We start from the raw sequence: 17,300 nt of genomic DNA on the forward strand, positions 1-17,300 counted from the left end.
AGCAGATACTCGCAATTGGAGACAAGGATGTCGATTTTGACAAGTTGGCAGACATAGCCGATCGAATTTACGAGCGGACCAGGACTCACTCGGTATCACACGTACAAACAAACTCAACCGACGAGATCGCCGAGTTACGACAGACAGTCGACGCCCTCACTAAACAGATAGCTCAGCTACAACTTTCGAATACCCACCACTGCAAGTGTAGAGGAAGGTCCAGAAGTCGTACACGTCGTAGTCCAAGCACCATCCGACATAACATTTGCTGGTACCATACAACGTTCGGTAAACAAGCTAAAAAGTGTATTCCTCCCTGTAATTTTTCAAGCACACGGAAAAGGGAACATCAAGGCCGACGATTAGTTACGACTGTGGTCTCCGGCCACAACTCACACGAAAGTCGTTTGTTATATGTCACGGATAGAAGAACCGGAACACAGTTCTTAGTCGACACAGGGGCAGAGGTTAGTATAGTACCACCTACTGCACTCGATAAAAAGACACCTGACCCCATGCTGAAACTAAGAGCCGCGAATAGATCCGAGATCAAGACATACGGCAAAAGACATTTCCAATTGAATTTCGGTCCCAAATCCAACTTCTCATGGAACTTCATCATAGCTGATGTTCTTGTTCCCATAATCGGTGTTGATTTCCTGCAATCACATAAAATACTCGTAGACGTTAGAAACCGGAAACTGGTACTTGCCGATCACAGCAGCGTAATCAAAGGAATTCTATCTAATGAGAAGTCTATACATTTATTGGTCAAACCTCATCGCGAGAATGACAAGTACGTCAATTTACTTAAACAGTTCCCAGACTTATTAAGACCGTGTTTCAAACGTGACAAGCTGACACATACTGTCGTACACCACATTGAGACAGAGGGACCACCAGTATTTGCACGTCCAAGACGCCTTGACCCCTCTCGTCTGGCTCTCGCAAAAAATGAGTTCAACAAAATGATAGAGTTGGGTATCATACGCCCCTCCGATAGTCCATGGGCATCACCGCTACATATGGTACCTAAGAAAAACTCTTCTGAGGTTAGACCTTGTGGCGATTACAGAGCTCTTAACAGCAGGACTGTACCAGGTAGATATCCGCTTCCACACTTACATGACTTTACTCACAGTCTATCTGACGCAACGATTTTTTCAAAAGTTGACCTCGTCCGTGCCTACCATCACATCCCAATTCACCCGGATGATGTTCCTAAAACAGCCATCACTACCCCATTTGGGTTATACGAATTCGTTCGCATGCCTTTTGGATTGAAGAATGCTGCACAAAGTTTTCAACGTTTTATTGATCAAGTCGTACGTGGCTTACCGTTTGTATACGCCTACATAGATGACTTACTTATCGCCAGCAAAGACGAAAACGAACATCTAACTCATCTAAAATTGCTTTTTGAGAAGCTAAACGAGTATAGGTTAACAGTCAGTCTCGACAAGTGCGAGTTTGGAAAGCAATCCCTCACCTTTTTAGGCCACTTACTCGACAATCAAGGTATCAGACCGGTTCCTGAGGAAACACAAATCATTAAAAATTACCCCTTACCTGACTCCTTCAAGAAACTACGACGTTTCCTTGGGATGATCAACTTTTATCGACGGTTTATTCCGAAATGTGCTGACATAGCAAAACCGCTAACGGATTTATTAAGGGGACGCGCCAAATCACTAACAATGACACCGCAAGCAATTCAAGCTTTCGAAAAGTTGAAAAACGCCCTAAGCACTGAGGCGTTGCTGGTCCCACGGAAGGTTAACGCACCTTTATCAGTAATGACCGACGCCTCTAATGTAGCGGTAGGTGCTGTACTTCAACAACGCGTCAATCAACAATGGCAACTCCTAGCATTTTTCTCAAAAAAGCTAAATGCGACGCAATTAAAATATAGCACATTCGGTGGAGAACTGTTGGCCGTCTATTTAGCCATCAAACACTTCCGGTATATGTTAGAAGGCAATTCTTTCACAATATTTACTGATTACAAGCCGCTAACTAAATCCTTGATGCAAAACCATGGTAAATACAGTCCACGCGAAATTCGTCAACTAGGATTCATCTCGCAATTTGCAGCTGATATACGCTATATAAAAGGCATGGAAAACGATGCAGCAGATGCGCTATCTAGATTAAACATTAATACCTTCTCAATGCATGATATAAACTGCCAATATATTACAGTAGAAAAAGCTGGTAAACATGCTACTGTTAGCATCGACAGAATAAAACCAGCGTTTTCAGAGCACATCAAGAAGTAGACAACGAAACCATCCAAATCCGCATTAAAGCAAGCAATACACAAACTACCTGTAACAATCAATACTTCATACGGAAGTTCAACGGCTACAGAAACTATTACAAGATCAGGTAGGAGAGTACACTTTCCGGGTAAGTACGTAGCAACAACCATACTTATCTAACCCAAATGCTACAAATTGTTCTCTATTTTTATTAACTGTTCTTTATCGGCCCCACGGATTTTCATTATACTTACTTTTAACTTCATGCAATCCTTATACACATACATAAAACGTTTCAACACATACAAACTGTTATTACAGCTTAACGCTTACTCATCACATCGGATTGTACATTTATTTCGTAAACAATTTTTTTATCGCTTTGTCGAACATAGATGTTATTAAAAAAATCTTTTTTATAAAAAAAAACATCTACGTCCTGGATGGGAGCTTATGTAGCAAGCCCATTCAACTACTGTATTTTTTGTGTGCTCTCTGTAATCCTAACATTTAACCCACTGTAAATTTATGTGTGAGTCTGATTGAGCGCATGTCTGCACATCAATCCTTAATTTGTTCTCTCATGGATTGTAAACAAAGATAATCAATAATTTATCCACAATCCATTAACACTCAAAAATATATATGGATTTTTAAAACTCACACACACACACACTCATTTGTTTTCCAGGTGTGCTTGCTATCTGAACGCTTGTGGATTTTCACCGAGCTTCAACAATAAACTATCTCTACAACTGGTGTTCAGGCTTTTGAATAATCTCGAGTAAACCCGTAATTCTACTAGGAGATTTAGCCTGCAGTAAATAATCAGTTAGCGGAATATTATTTATTTATTGGAGTCAGATATAGAGGAACTAATCCTCTACAAAATACTTGCATCTAGCCATGACAAACTGTAGGAAAGATATCGTGGTGTATGGTACTTGTGCTGAAAGACATAAGCAGTATGTAGCGCCAATCGGAATTGGAACACCTGCCACCAGAAGATTGGACTGAAGAGAACAGGAAAGGAAGCAGAGCTATTGTTATAACAACAGTATCAGAAGAATCACGAAGCATGGAAAGAAAAATTTATAGAAAAGGTGCAAATAGCGTATATAATGTATGGTGTGACGACAAAAATGCCAATACTTTGGTTAATCGTAGAACTAAAGAACCAAAATTTATTCGATTAGTCCGGGATACTTATTCCTGTATAGCGTACAAGACTTCTCCAAGCACAAGGTCTGTGTCAATTTAGACGGTCCTAATTTAATAAAGAGAATAAATTATATCGAAAACAAAACACCTCAAAATGGTACAGCCTGTGCTACACAGTCGACCATTTCTGTTACACAAATCAGTGTGCTAAACAACAAAAGAAACAGTTAATATAAAAGAGTTCAGTACCTGAGAATCAATATAAATATATTCAATAAGATGAGATCAGATGTCTACTTCAAAAATCCTGGGAACCCTTCCAAGAAGACAATCACATGTTCATAGCCATACACTGAACCACGCAGCGACCTTTGGCTTAGTCACCCACGACCTTATTGTCAATAGTCCGGCAACATGCAACAGAAAGGTCAGGCAACAAAAGGTTAGCTTTTAGTCAAAGTCACATAATAAAAGTTCAGATGAGGAAGACTCAAGAACATAGAGTGTGATTAAAAGGGATCTGATTAAAGGTTACAACAATAGACAAGGAGGAGAAGCAATTAAATGACAATACTGTATAATGAAGTTCTGTGAAGGGCTTTAAGAGTTTTCTTCCCGTTACGGTACCTATATCATGTATTGAAGTAAATCAGTTTAGTAAGTAGAGCTGCTCACTTATTTCCGTTAGCATGCTTAAGCGTCACAACTAGAAGACGATCAGTGTGAGGTTATGCATACATTACAGCGTACATAGCCTCAGAAAGCTGAGGTTGAGGGCTTAGAATTTGTGCAGGACAGGAGGAATTACGAGGATGTTTTATTGATGTATCATATTCCCACTAGCCCTAGCATATCACTAATTCATTTCGTTAATAAATTACTCGTAAGATAGTAGTTACATGAACCCCTTGCAATAACCTAGTCCTTGATAAGGTGACAGAGAAAGCATGGCGACTCCCATATCAGCACGTTTTTAATGAGTATATTGGTTCAAGTCAGTTTGCTTGAAAAGAGAAAAGAAGTACCTTGTTTGCTGTTGTTGTCGTGTATTATAAGATAACTTTTATTTCGAAAAAAAGTGATACGTGTGTTTGGTGTTCATCCGTAGGCTGTACGTCTAGCTCTAACTATATTTAAAGATCACTGCTGCTAAACAATGTTCTCAGTTATAAATAAATCAATATATTTGTAATATCCCAATGAGTAGAAAAATTCGATTTCTACCCAATCGTCAATTTATTCAAAATTATCAAATCAAAAGTTGGTAATGATACCTACAAATGTGTTAACGTAAACAGCTAGATAACTAATTGTCTGTGTTTTTTCTTTCCTGAAAAACAACAGTATACAGTCCTGAGTGGGGAGTGTTCCGAGTCTTAATTGAATACAGCTGACTGTGGGCAAAAATTAAAAATCTTGTTGACAACTGAGAGTTTATCAAACACTGATTCTCCCCTCAATACCAGAAGCAGGTGAATTAGAACATTTAAATGGGAGCAAAATAATAAAAGCTGTAGAATACGGTATTAAGCACATACTATGGTTTGCACATATTATAGTAGCTGACCTGATCACAGAACGTAGATGAGTTTTCCCAAAGTTGTCGAAAATTCTAGAGCAATATAGGGGAAAAACTAAAACGGTTGGGGTTTAGTCAGTAAATATAGACGGATTTCCCCAAAGTGTTATAAAATTCTGGGGAGATTTGGGGGGTCTTGTGCCATTTTCTAAAGATTTTCTGTGGAGGCTTTCCCCAAATAGGGAGATTAAGTACAGGAGGCAGTGGCTCGTTCTGGTGCAATACTGATACACTGCTCTCAAGCTATGGTGTTGCTTACTTCTTTCACATCAATTGTACTGCAGTTTGTATTGGCAATGGTTGTTAACTGGTACTTATTCCCGAACTCGACTCTTAGCTTTCTCAACCTTCTCTAAAAAGTTTATCGAATGCAGCCCATCAACTTGACACTCTATTGGCTGTAACCTGTCTCTCATTCCGTTCATTACATTCTATATTATTAGTCTGGAAGAAAAAATAGCTGTAGTCAGACTGGACAGAAGCAGTAATCGAAGTCTATGATAGTACAAACAGCTAAACTGCATGGCGTAAGATGTTTGGAAAAGTGGTGTGAAACCGACGCTTCTTTGTTTCGTGTCTATTCGACATACTGAAAGAAGACCTAAGTGTTGGTATTGTAATGCGGAATGAACTTCATCATCACATTAGGAATTATTGATTAATTGTAATTTCTTCATGGAAGGATTGAACAGTACATTGACCACTAATTCTTATTCGAAAAACTGTGCAACACATATTTCTGACTTTTCCCTCAAATTTCCCCAAGCTTTGGGGAAAACTGTCTATTGTCATTGGACCCCGGGAATTTCTATGGAATTGGGAGATCGGGATTGATCTCGATAACACCACAAATGACAATGAAGAACGAACATGAGGACAGTCAAAGAATTCCAGGAGGTAGTAACATTTATTTTAGTTAAAAGACTAACTCTGGTTTCCAATATCTACGAAACAATACTAATGACAAAACCGATTAACATTTTACCACATAAAATAAGAGAGCTTGCCTGAAACAATACACTGACTTGTGTAGAATCAGAAAGAGACGAGAAAATATGACGGGATCATAAGAACACTTGGAATATTACATAAAATGAGGAATTTTGGCATACCAAAACATTAAATTACACGGCTTCACAAAAAGCAGCGGCAAAGTACACAGAACAAAGCAAACAGACCTCCAGTACTTCCAAATGATAATCCATACGTCATTCTGATTGGTCGCTAAGTAGACTGCCTAAATAATGAAACGGGGCCGAAATTAATTACAGCAGGATTTACGTTTTTCTCTTCTCTGATTTTTGCTGTGCTGCCCTGCTTTTATGCTAGAAATAGATTAACAGTGAGGATATTAGCTGTTCTTTGGGTTGTAATTGTTATGTATCTGCTTTAGGTGATTCTAACACATACCTTCAGCAGCTGAATATACAAGCCACTAAATCATTATATTGGTGCAAATAAATCAGAATCATGTGCGGAAGGCACATTTATGTGAAGTTTTCACCGGAGACTAAGCAAACATAGCATTACCACGCCTTGTACGAAGTTTCAGTTTCTAGGCAGCCGATACTTTTGCAAACATAGCCAGTCGCAGAAATAAGCACTATTATAAAGTGACTCAGAGAACTCATTGAAATGTATGATTTTTCAATTAAAATGACTAAGTGCATTGACAGTGGCGCTTGAAAGAAGCAAAATACTTCAGTCTCACGTGTGAGTGATTACCAAAGACAGGTCGCAGTTTTTTGAAATAATTTTAATTAAGTCAAGGTAGCATCTTTATCATTGGAATTTGCGGGATTTCTCAATCAAATATCAGACCTATGAACACAGGCCTCTCTATGATACGAGGGGTCACAAAGTATAGATTAGTCACGGGAATAAGGATTGTGCACACTAACAGATATTTGCCCAGTTTCATGTACATGTTCATCATACTAATTCGCCAGTCGTTTATTTACCTTTTCAGTAGACTCTTGGCAACTTCATGGAGTTGGTTCCTCCTATTAATCTACTAAAAACAAGTGTAATGTTCGCACGAAAAGTGACTAGATATCCAGCGTCTGTACACTAAACAGGATGTTTGTATTCATATTGTTATAAACAATTACTAATACAATGTAATATATTTCACATGTATTCTGTTGGATTTTTGCACAGCTAGGGGATAGAAAGGTCTGAAAGTGCATATATATGTTTTGTAACATGAGTATCTGACGAATAACTTGCGACCACTCCTATTTGTCGTTCGATGAATAAACAACGAGTATATACATTTTTTATCTATTTTAATGATCATACGTGTAGGCAATAAATGTCTGAGTGCTACTTGATTTTCAAGAAGAGAGAAATTACTTTAAAGTAACTACATCAAGAAAGGACTGTTAATTTGCGAATGGCAGGCCACTAAGAGCGAAGAATAGACAGGGCCACTGATATTCAACAAATGAGCACATACAAAAATTGCGAGTCAATGCTTTCTCAATAATAAAGCTAACTGATATCAAACGTCCAGTCTTACTCATGTATCCTGAAACGAAAGCTTGGCAAAATCAGCTTAATGACTGCAGAAATTAACTGCTATGTGATTTCTAGGCAGTACAACAGTACAGGATTTGACCTAGTAGTTTAACACACCAGGTTCAGGATTGCAGTATTTGGTAAGCGGTCTGGACGACTAATTGTGTGCGCGCCAAGCTGGTAATTGTTACATATCAACGCGAACCAGTATCGTTACGTTTCACAGCCACACAAGACTGCACAGTACACTTACCCTGCCGCAACTCTGTAAGAACAAGTTGATGACCATATAAATGAATTTCTGAAAAACTAACGAAGTGAGGACATTAAAACTTCTTGTGATCAAGAAGCATAGCCATGGTCAGTGATTGAACTCACAACTTGTATACATAAGTCCCCCGATGCTTCCGGACATGAGCGGATAGGTTTATTGGCCAGAGGCTCACTAAGAACATGGATTGAGTGGTAGTTGTCAGTGACCTTCTCAAGAGGATCCTGACTCCCTGTAAAGCTTGACAGGTCGTCCACTGTGTAGTTCCTTGTCCATCAGCTGCTATGTCGAAGTAAATCTACGATGCTTTTAGAGACAAAAGAACACATACCCCCACGAATGAAATCTTTGGAATGTGCATACAAAATATGACCACACAGCGACATGTAGTCATTGAAACGATCAAAAGTACATAGGGCACGTGAACTATCAATAACATGCATCATGCCCTTGACGCAGCAGAGGATGTATTCTCCTGGTATTACTAGGTGTCTCATTCTCGTAACACGTCTATAATTTACGGCTGCAATTTCAGCTATGAAGGTTGTGGGCTCATTTAAAAGTCAGTAGTGACCTTTGTACCTGAAATTAATCATACATTTAACTACATTTTTTTACCTCAAGCTTTGGAAAACGTCGAAGATACTTTGTAGCATCGTATGGACGTAATTGCAGGCCAGTATTTGTCGTGCTTCAGATTTTCCAGAACGTCAGTGGAAGAGGACCACTTCTTTTGAGACATTCTTTTAAATGTTTTCGAGCACTTTCCACACGATTGTTCGTATGGTTGCTCAGGCTTAGCACATGTCGCTGGCAACAGCTAGCCCACATTGATTTCCGAGCAATCCAGCGGTTTCTTATGTAACCATAGGCAAGTTGAAAAAGGGATCTCAGGTACTCGTACTTCTGAGTGAATATAAATATAACGCATTATGAAAAGCGAAGCTCACATGTTAGATCGCCTGGTTTTTATAGGATATTTCAAGTATTTAGGAACATCAGGATCCATGAACCACAGCAATTAATTTGTACAGTTAATACTTACCTTCTTGAAAAATGCTCGTAAGACAGGGAATGAACAAAGTATTATGCTGGCATGACGGTGCTTAGACTGTACCACAGAAATGTCCGTCACTGACGAATCCATAACGAAAGCAAATGTATCAAGAGTACCGCACACTGCCTTTGAAGTATTCGAGTAGTCTTACAACACCATCTTGTTGTTGTTGCCTGCAAGGAGCATACATAACTGTGTGCCCTTGCCCAAGATTATCGGTAACCACTTACTGGAACAGTGGAAAACTTTGAGATAACTTTCTTGCTATTCTTTAATTACCCGACTTTGTTCGTCTGATAAGTTGTGTCAAAACATACTACCTCTGGAAACTCATGGTAGATAACTGTTTGCCTCCTGCAACCGAATCAAATCATAGATATGTTCCCGTTTTCATCGAATACTTTTACTTCAGTGTTTGGCTGGACGCGCTGTAAAATCTCGTTGGTATTTTTAGTGTCTAAACTCAATTAATTAGAATGCGAGTTTAACAATCTGGGTACAACTGTGGAGGCATTTTTGGCGATATCGTCCTTGGTAAGCTGTTTGTGGAACTTCCAACAAACCAGATGTCGTATGCTACGAGCTGGCTTATTACTCAGTAGAAACGGTCTTAAGTATAATCGTTCACTCGACGACAACTACCGTCTCGAAGGATCTACAGATGTGCAAGGATGGTTCTGCATGAATTTAATAGAGGTTACTTCTAGCTCACCAGTTACTGAAGGGACCCAAAATTCAGATTGGTAGTGTCAATATTTTGACTTGAAGGATAAATTCATTTGGAATGAAGCATACGTAGGGACCGATGTCGTCTTCTTTATCTAGGTTGTGGTAATGCGTTAGGTGTATGCTCTTATAAAGAATGTCGATCGCTATCATCATCTACATCCTGAAGACAAGCATCTGATTCTGATGTATTTTGTTTACGTCCATAAATACAAACATATTTGACGAAAAATATAAAGATACTACATGTATTTGGAGTTTTACAATTAATACACCTTTTATAATCGAAATGTACCAACCTAGTGAGATATCAAGTAAGAAGCGGACAGATTCGATGATATATTTGATAGGCTATCGATATATCGATAGAAGATATGAAGTACGGCGTATCCAGTCGTGATCTGGTGCGGATGTATGATCGAGCACCTTCAGCTAGATGTGTCTATTAAAACTAATGCGATCAGAATCAAATGTCGAAGACTTACAGAGCTATTGATTTTGGGGATTCATTTACCACCACAAATACTTAAGAGTTGGGTCATCATTGTTCTTTTTACATACTTACATGACATACTTAGTGTAGGTATATTATGAAAATAATTATCAATCACACAGGTCCTCTTACCTTATGTGCTTCTTTAAATCAGGTCTCAAAATTTTCCCGACTGGTAAATCGTCGCGATAACATAATAATATCATTGGAGGTTCGTCCTATATCATGCATCATTACGATGGTATCGCTTTCGCTACTTGCAGGATGGGCATTACCAGACATAGTGTGACCGAAGTCAAATCAAATCTATAATTGTCTGGATTTGACCGCTTCTGCAAAATCTTACTCATTGCCGAGGTGACGCCCTAATCGTTTTACGACATTTTGACCTTCAACTGCTCAGTAACCTCAGTCAGCGGACGATACCACTTAAGCGTTACCGTGATCACATGGTTAGTTCTAGTGAATTTTGTTACCACACCATGATTGTTTATCTACCAGTCTATAAAATTTACAAAGGATGAGTAATAACATACATATTTATATCATTCTGACAAATTTTCATTTCACATTATTCGGAAAAAATGTGGTTTAAACCACTTTTATGTCAATACACATTGACCAAAATCAGTATCAGACCAATGTATTCTTGCTTTGTAAATTGTATATTTTGATAGAGTAGGTTTAAGAAAACTTAATTCACATTTTATGGTAACAAAAGTGATTGATTCCGAGAAAAAATCATGATATTCAGTCAAAATCAATGTTTGTTACCGCGGTGACAAACATTTGTTAAATAGTTAGTAACCCTTATTGAAGTATTTGATTAACTATGTGAACAGTTATGAAAAATAGCGTGCATGTTTGTTAGGTCACTAGATGTCTACTAAACACGCATGAATTTTAATAACAAGAGTAGGAATGCCTTGTAATTCCACTGTTTCAGTAGTCATCTGGAGACAGATAAAACTAAAATTACTTTTTATCTGTGGTTGAGTTCAAAATGGTGGCACTTCTAATTGAACTAGAGTATAGTGACCACTCGGTCACTACCAAAAGGCTGATATATAGACTAGGAATACGAATTGACTGAAATTTTTACCCTATTCGCATTCCTGGTTTAGGAAAATTTTAAAGTGAGCAGCCTTAGAAATGTACATATTCAATGGATCCATAAATCTTCGTAGACCGTATCTCAATGAAAAAAAGCTCCGATCATCACTATCAATTATTAGATCTGAATTATTACATTTACCATACATACGTGTGTTAAATTAGCTGCTTTGGATGTCACATACACATACCCTTCATTTTAATCGCTTCTTGCTCATTCGCTCCTCCCATCCGCTTGCTATTCTCTTCCTAATTGTTCTTATAGTTGTCTAATTTTGGTTGATTTTGTCATCATTCTGATATGATGTGTGATATCTTGAATCAATACTAGGTTCCGTTTTACTTTAACTGGGCATACCATTAGAATTTTAACAAACATAAGACTCAGTGCTTTATATATCACTGAAACTGCAAAATAGTGGTCACCTAACCAACTATTATGAGTCGGTATTTCCAAATTGCTTTAATGGAGCCACTTTATAAAACATTAGTTAATTCGTTTGAAGGTATTTTGTTACATAACCGGGAACTCGTTTTCGTCCCACTCTTTTTTTTCTTTCAGGATCACTCAGTCACGGTTAATGGTGAAAGGAGGACCCCATCGGTCATTTTAATGGACTTTTTTAATGTGATTCCATTCAGAGATCGGACCAGCGTTTCTTCAACTTTGACCGAAATCCGCAACAGCCTGGATGATGTAATTCCAAATACTAATCCTATAGCACCATTTATTAGCAAAGTCAGGCAGTTACAGTTAGTTTTCATGAGGATTCCCATGGTATTAAGAAAACAAATCAAATTCTTATTACTGGAAGGCTTAGAAGCTTCGTCAGAAATCTCTAACCCACTTTTGTGTATTTTTACACTGTGTCTATGCTTATTGGAATTAAGCGTTTTGAGAAACTGTGATCGGTCAGACTTAGAAAGTGAAGATATTTGGACAACTATAAAAGAATTAAATCGTTCTGTATTCCCAAAATTATGTGAAAAAGTCAAGCAACAAAAAACGAATCTGCCTTCACTTTTATCATGGTCATATTGTATGTTAGCATTCACTTTTTATGCTTGTGCAGAGTGGGTACATAATCAAGGTTGCAAACCTTCACCTTTGTTCTGTGTCCAGAATTCCATAGTCATAGATGAGACTATTTTGGATCATCCAACTGTGCCAAATATATTGCGCCATATTCTCTATAATCAGGTAAAGAATAGGCCTTATTTTACACCACCTACTTCAAGAACACTATTAGATCTTATATTTTCAAGTGCAATATCTAGCAATGCAGGAATCTTAATGTCTTGTAAGTATAAAGAAGCGTATAACCTATCTGACTGTTGTATTGAATTCGATGAACCTCCAGTGCAACCTGTCAAAGTTGATGAAGTCAAAGTTAATCCTAGAGACAAACCACGTCAATTGCCTTCATGTTTTCAAGATAATTTGCAAACAGGTTCCTTCAAAAAAATTCTTTCTAACCTGAGTTTGTTGAAACAACTACTTGGAAATTCTGACTCCCATAATTCTTTGCTGGAACCATTGATTTTCAGTTTACGACAGTCACCTTTCATATTGAAACGTTTGAGAAGTTGCTTGGCAAGTAGTCTAAAACCAAATAACGCTAATGTCTGTTTATATGAGAAAATTTATACCTTACTACTGCAACTGTGGTTTCAAGCTGCTATGGATCGTACGTTGCTTAAGAATTTTCCACAATCATATATATGGTTGTGTGGTTTCACTTGCCCGATGTATGAGGTATGTTTTCGTATTTTGACAGTTATTTGATTACATGGAGTTTCTGTTGGTTTTCTCCATTAGTATAAAGCTTATATAATGACGTTTAGAGCCACAAGTTGCTTTTTCGTGATGTAAATTGGCGATCAGACTAAAACTAGCTTAATAATGTAAATTTGATAAGTAAGTCAAATTCGTGTTGTCACAACCTGTATATTCTATAGTAAAGGTAGTTTAAGTGCTGATGCGGACTTTCCAGTTTGATTTTGTAGCTCGTTTCACTGCAGCGATAGGTACAGATTTACAGAAAAGAACATCGTATAACCTAACATACTAGTTCATCCTTTAAAGTTGTCCTACTTCAGAACACCATGATGAAGTGGAATTCACGCAAAAACTTAGTTATAATGGTCATCTTCCATAACAGGATCAAAGTGAACAAGGTAAGGTGAGAAAATCCCTGTTAGAAAAAATTGGAATGTACGTACATCTAAATAACTAGCATAAATCTTTAGGTTTTTTGTCGGTTATTCAAGCATGTATTTTCACCGTTAAGGTTACAAAATATCAACAGTACATATCTCGTTCGTCTCTGTTAGTGTAACTCGTTGTCATCAGTTTATTTGCTTGTCACACCCGAGATGTTCAGAAGGAATTATTTGCCGGATACCGTCAGGATTCCTTATATTTTACTTTCAATAATCTTGCTTTGTAGCCTTGAAATAAGGCACTATTTGTGAATTTCCTTTACCTAGTTCCGTCAAATTAGTTTCTGGTCCCGTCTATAATTAAATATTGGATCTTAAAGTCACTATCAAGAAAAAACGATAAATTCGTGGATGCTTAGGTCATTGCTAAATGAAAACGAAATTCCTGTTACCCAATAATACATTTGTCTTAAACCACTCACTCAGCACTTATTTTCCAAGCGATCAAATTATCTAGTCTTAGTTTTATACTAAATTTGCCAATACTACGTACCATACATAAAATTAAAATGGCTTCCCAGCCATTATTGTTAACTATATTCTGTAAGACTTAACTGATCCTCGTTACATGTTCATAAAAAAGCAAGGCGGATACAATAGCTTAAAAGCCTGTACAATAGTGTCACTATTCAAACTACCAAGCTTCCAATAAGTGTGAAGAAAAACTAGTATGGAGGGAGGAACAAGAAGATAAATTTCATAAAAAGCAATCAAGGAACAAATGATTGCATTATTAAGGTAAATATTTAGATGTCGCTATAATTTTTGATGCTAACTACCGATGATCTAGCGCCGTATAATTCTGACGAGATAATGTCAGTATTTCCTGAATATATGTACGTTATTATGACGCAACTACCTCTGTTATTACTCAGTCCTTATAAACCTTTGTTTCATAAGTTCGTCATTACATTGTACGCCGGATTATTGAAAATTAACAACATGTGAAGCTACACGGCAGGGTAATTTAAGGGTATGTGACTGAAAATGTATCCTTTATCGGATTAGTGCATGCGGTGTTTTATGACATTTTTAAAAATAAAGCACTCACTTATTATTCATTGAAGTTAATGATACTCCTTTTAATTCTATAGGTAATGAGTATAACTGGATTCTATGATGCTGTTATATGGACTGGACGTTTTCTGACCGCTTATGAGAATATGTTTAGGTCATCAATTTTTAACTCACCGCACTGGTACCTACAAATGATTACGGATGCAGTGATTGCTATAATAGATCGGTCAGGAAAAGGTTAGTTTACGTTTAGTATGATAATTATGAGCAGTACGTCAATATATTTTATTGTTATGTCTTTTAGATGGTCTACTTCTAACCAGAAAGATGTATCCATCTTCTTGTGTTATGTTATAGGCAGTTGGTCAGAGTCTCCAGATCTATTTTAATGCTAGTTAGCACTCGCTGATAAGGCATATATGTCATTGTTGTTTTGCAACACTAATCGACATCACGTGCTAAATTTGTCAGTCAGAATTCCCGTTATAATTTCTTCGCCTCGCGTCCGCTATTTCGTCTGTAGTCTAACGTCCTTAGTCTTGAGCAATCATACGTCCTGACTGACGCAGTCAACCTTAAGCTGACGTAGGCTTGACTACTGTTAACCCATCTATCCACACGCCTTTCTCTATTCTCAACTGTGAATCTGGAAGAAAAGTCTACACCTTAGCTTCTATCATATTTCAATCACCGAGTACATATCTCAAATACCTATTAGACTCTGTACATAAGTTACAAGCCCACAACGCACCCCGAATATAAAATCATACTTCCCATTTAATCGTATCATAAGTCACAGAGAACAGTACATAATTCATTAACAATAATTATGAAACAGTAAAACACATAACAATAGTCAGTAGGCACATTGTTGGCTTACAATAAAGGGATATATAGGAATACGATAGTTATTTACTAGTTATACAATAGAAGTATAAATAACGTTAGTCCGTGAATTAGTCCCAAGAGTTAAACTTTTTTTCGATACTCTCTCTACCACGACAGTAATCTTGAAGGGACTGTCCCCTACTCAGTGATTAAAATTCGTCACCCGGTACTGTTATCAGTAAAGTTAGTATGTTGTTGTTTGAGCTGTAGTTGATTTTATTTGGCAATGATCAATATCGTATAATCTAGTCCATAATACTGATCAAATCTTTTTGATTTGAATAAAGCAATGACAACAATCATAGCAGAATAATACACATCCATTTATTTTGCAGATTCTCTTCAGCTGCTTATAATCTAGAAACAATAGTATGAATTATGTAACGAACGGATGTATATATCTTATATCAAATCAACAGAAAAGTCTTCGTCAGTGGAAATCGGTAAAAAAGTGAATAAAACTAGAAATAAGGAATGCTCGTACGGTTTATTATTTATGATAACTAATATGAATATTTTATTGGGGAATCTCCGGAAATATACTTCTAGGAACGTAAAACTAGCGCGAAAATTTAGGTATTAACAACCATAGACAATGGATTGGTTAAAAGGAAAGTAACTGGTAGCATTAAATATGTTATCTGACAAAGTATTAAGAACTGGGATCACCAGGTTAGTGCAAGACTAAAAATAGTACTTTTTGATAAATGTATCTGGTTTGTCTTGCAATAATGATGGATTTTGCGAAACACAATCAATACAAAGTTATTTCAAAATTTTGACGCTATGTCCACCACTAAGTAGATAATAAGCAATCGCACTACCAAAGATATTTTGACCTTTCAGTCTCAACTGCTAATATATGCGAGACCTGTCGGTCTTTGAGAAACTAGTGCCGAAAGGAACGATCTGTCTACATTGTATTTATTGCATAGAATTGGTTGTTATGGTAGACAAACTGCTAAGTTAGAAATCCACCGTCTGAAGAAATTACACGCTACGGTCATCAGTTAGGAAAATTCTAATAAGTAAGATAATAAATAAACTTGTTTAGTTCAAATGTGATGACAATTTTTGAAGACAGTAACACTACGAGTCAGGTGATAATCATTAACATAAACTAAAATGTCAGCTCAACGTGTTAAAGATGTTGACCTATAAATTTAGGTACACTAGGTCCAGGTTGATCACATATATGCTGCGTACAATGATACTTCAATTCGTTTCAAAGACTCTGGTCCATTTAATGTTTCAATTCGGTAACCTTCAAACACGAATAAGAAGCACATGCCAACGCTTTTGATACGATTCGGTGAAAAATCAGTAGACAATACGGGTTTAACTATGAATATCAAATATAAACTAAATAAATGTTTTTTTCATTTATTATGTTATAGGTAGTAAACAGAATATACCATCTGATCAACTGGATGAATTGCTTTGTAGTTGTATGGCTGCAATCGTCAGACCATTTCATGCTCTCAGAATTGAAGATCACGAAGTTTATGCTGAAATGTCTCGGGCGATTAAAGTTCCCTTAGAATCAATTGTATCACATCTTTCAAGTTGTTCAGTTATAAAAGAAAGTTCAAGTACAAATATCAAAGAAAAGAAGACAAAAACGACAGAACCAATAAGTGCAACTATAAGTTTTAGATTAAAAGATTTCATAGTTCATCATCTCATATTTCCAATGATCAGAGCATGTGACAAATGGGCAATGGGACAAGCAAAGTTGGGTATAAAACCACATTGTGCAAAAGCTCTTCTTAATCAACTTATTATTGACGCGAAAATTCGAAATGAAAACTTTGAAGGCCCTCCTCAAATCGCACAAAAGTTGGATATCGTTAGACCACCTGCTGTAGGTGGTTTGCATGTGGCGGAAAAACTATCGTTAAAGCGAAAACGATAAAATTTCTCATGTACAGCTGTAAAAAATGTGGTAATTTAGAAATTTCTAACTCTTATGAGAATAAAAATGTATATAC

The 17,300-nt window shown here is 37.0% G+C and overlaps 2 protein-coding genes across 2 annotated transcripts; one reads left to right on the forward strand and one right to left on the reverse strand.

The window, feature by feature from the left end:
* Window positions 1-8,485: 8,485 nt before the first annotated feature.
* On the reverse strand, window positions 8,486-8,939 carry Smp_076460 (hypothetical protein; the record flags this gene model as incomplete). Its single annotated transcript, XM_018799142.1, has 2 exons — window positions 8,486-8,698; window positions 8,838-8,939. The coding sequence occupies 2 exons, from the start codon at window positions 8,937-8,939 to the stop codon at window positions 8,486-8,488; spliced, it is 315 nt and encodes a 104-aa protein (XP_018646645.1).
* Window positions 8,940-10,478: 1,539 nt separating this feature from the next.
* Window positions 10,479-17,224, forward strand: Smp_076450 (hypothetical protein; the record flags this gene model as incomplete). The annotated part of the gene is made up of 5 exons (XM_018799154.1): window positions 10,479-10,520; window positions 11,744-11,878; window positions 11,917-12,937; window positions 14,499-14,658; window positions 16,707-17,224. The coding sequence occupies exons 2-5, from the start codon at window positions 11,874-11,876 to the stop codon at window positions 17,222-17,224; spliced, it is 1,704 nt and encodes a 567-aa protein (XP_018646646.1). The 5' UTR covers window positions 10,479-10,520; window positions 11,744-11,873.
* Between the last annotated feature and the right edge of the window lie 76 nt (window positions 17,225-17,300).

Source organism: Schistosoma mansoni (assembly GCF_000237925.1).
Source record: "Schistosoma mansoni, WGS project CABG00000000 data, supercontig 0149, strain Puerto Rico, whole genome shotgun sequence".
Lineage (NCBI taxonomy): Eukaryota > Metazoa > Platyhelminthes > Trematoda > Strigeidida > Schistosomatidae > Schistosoma > Schistosoma mansoni.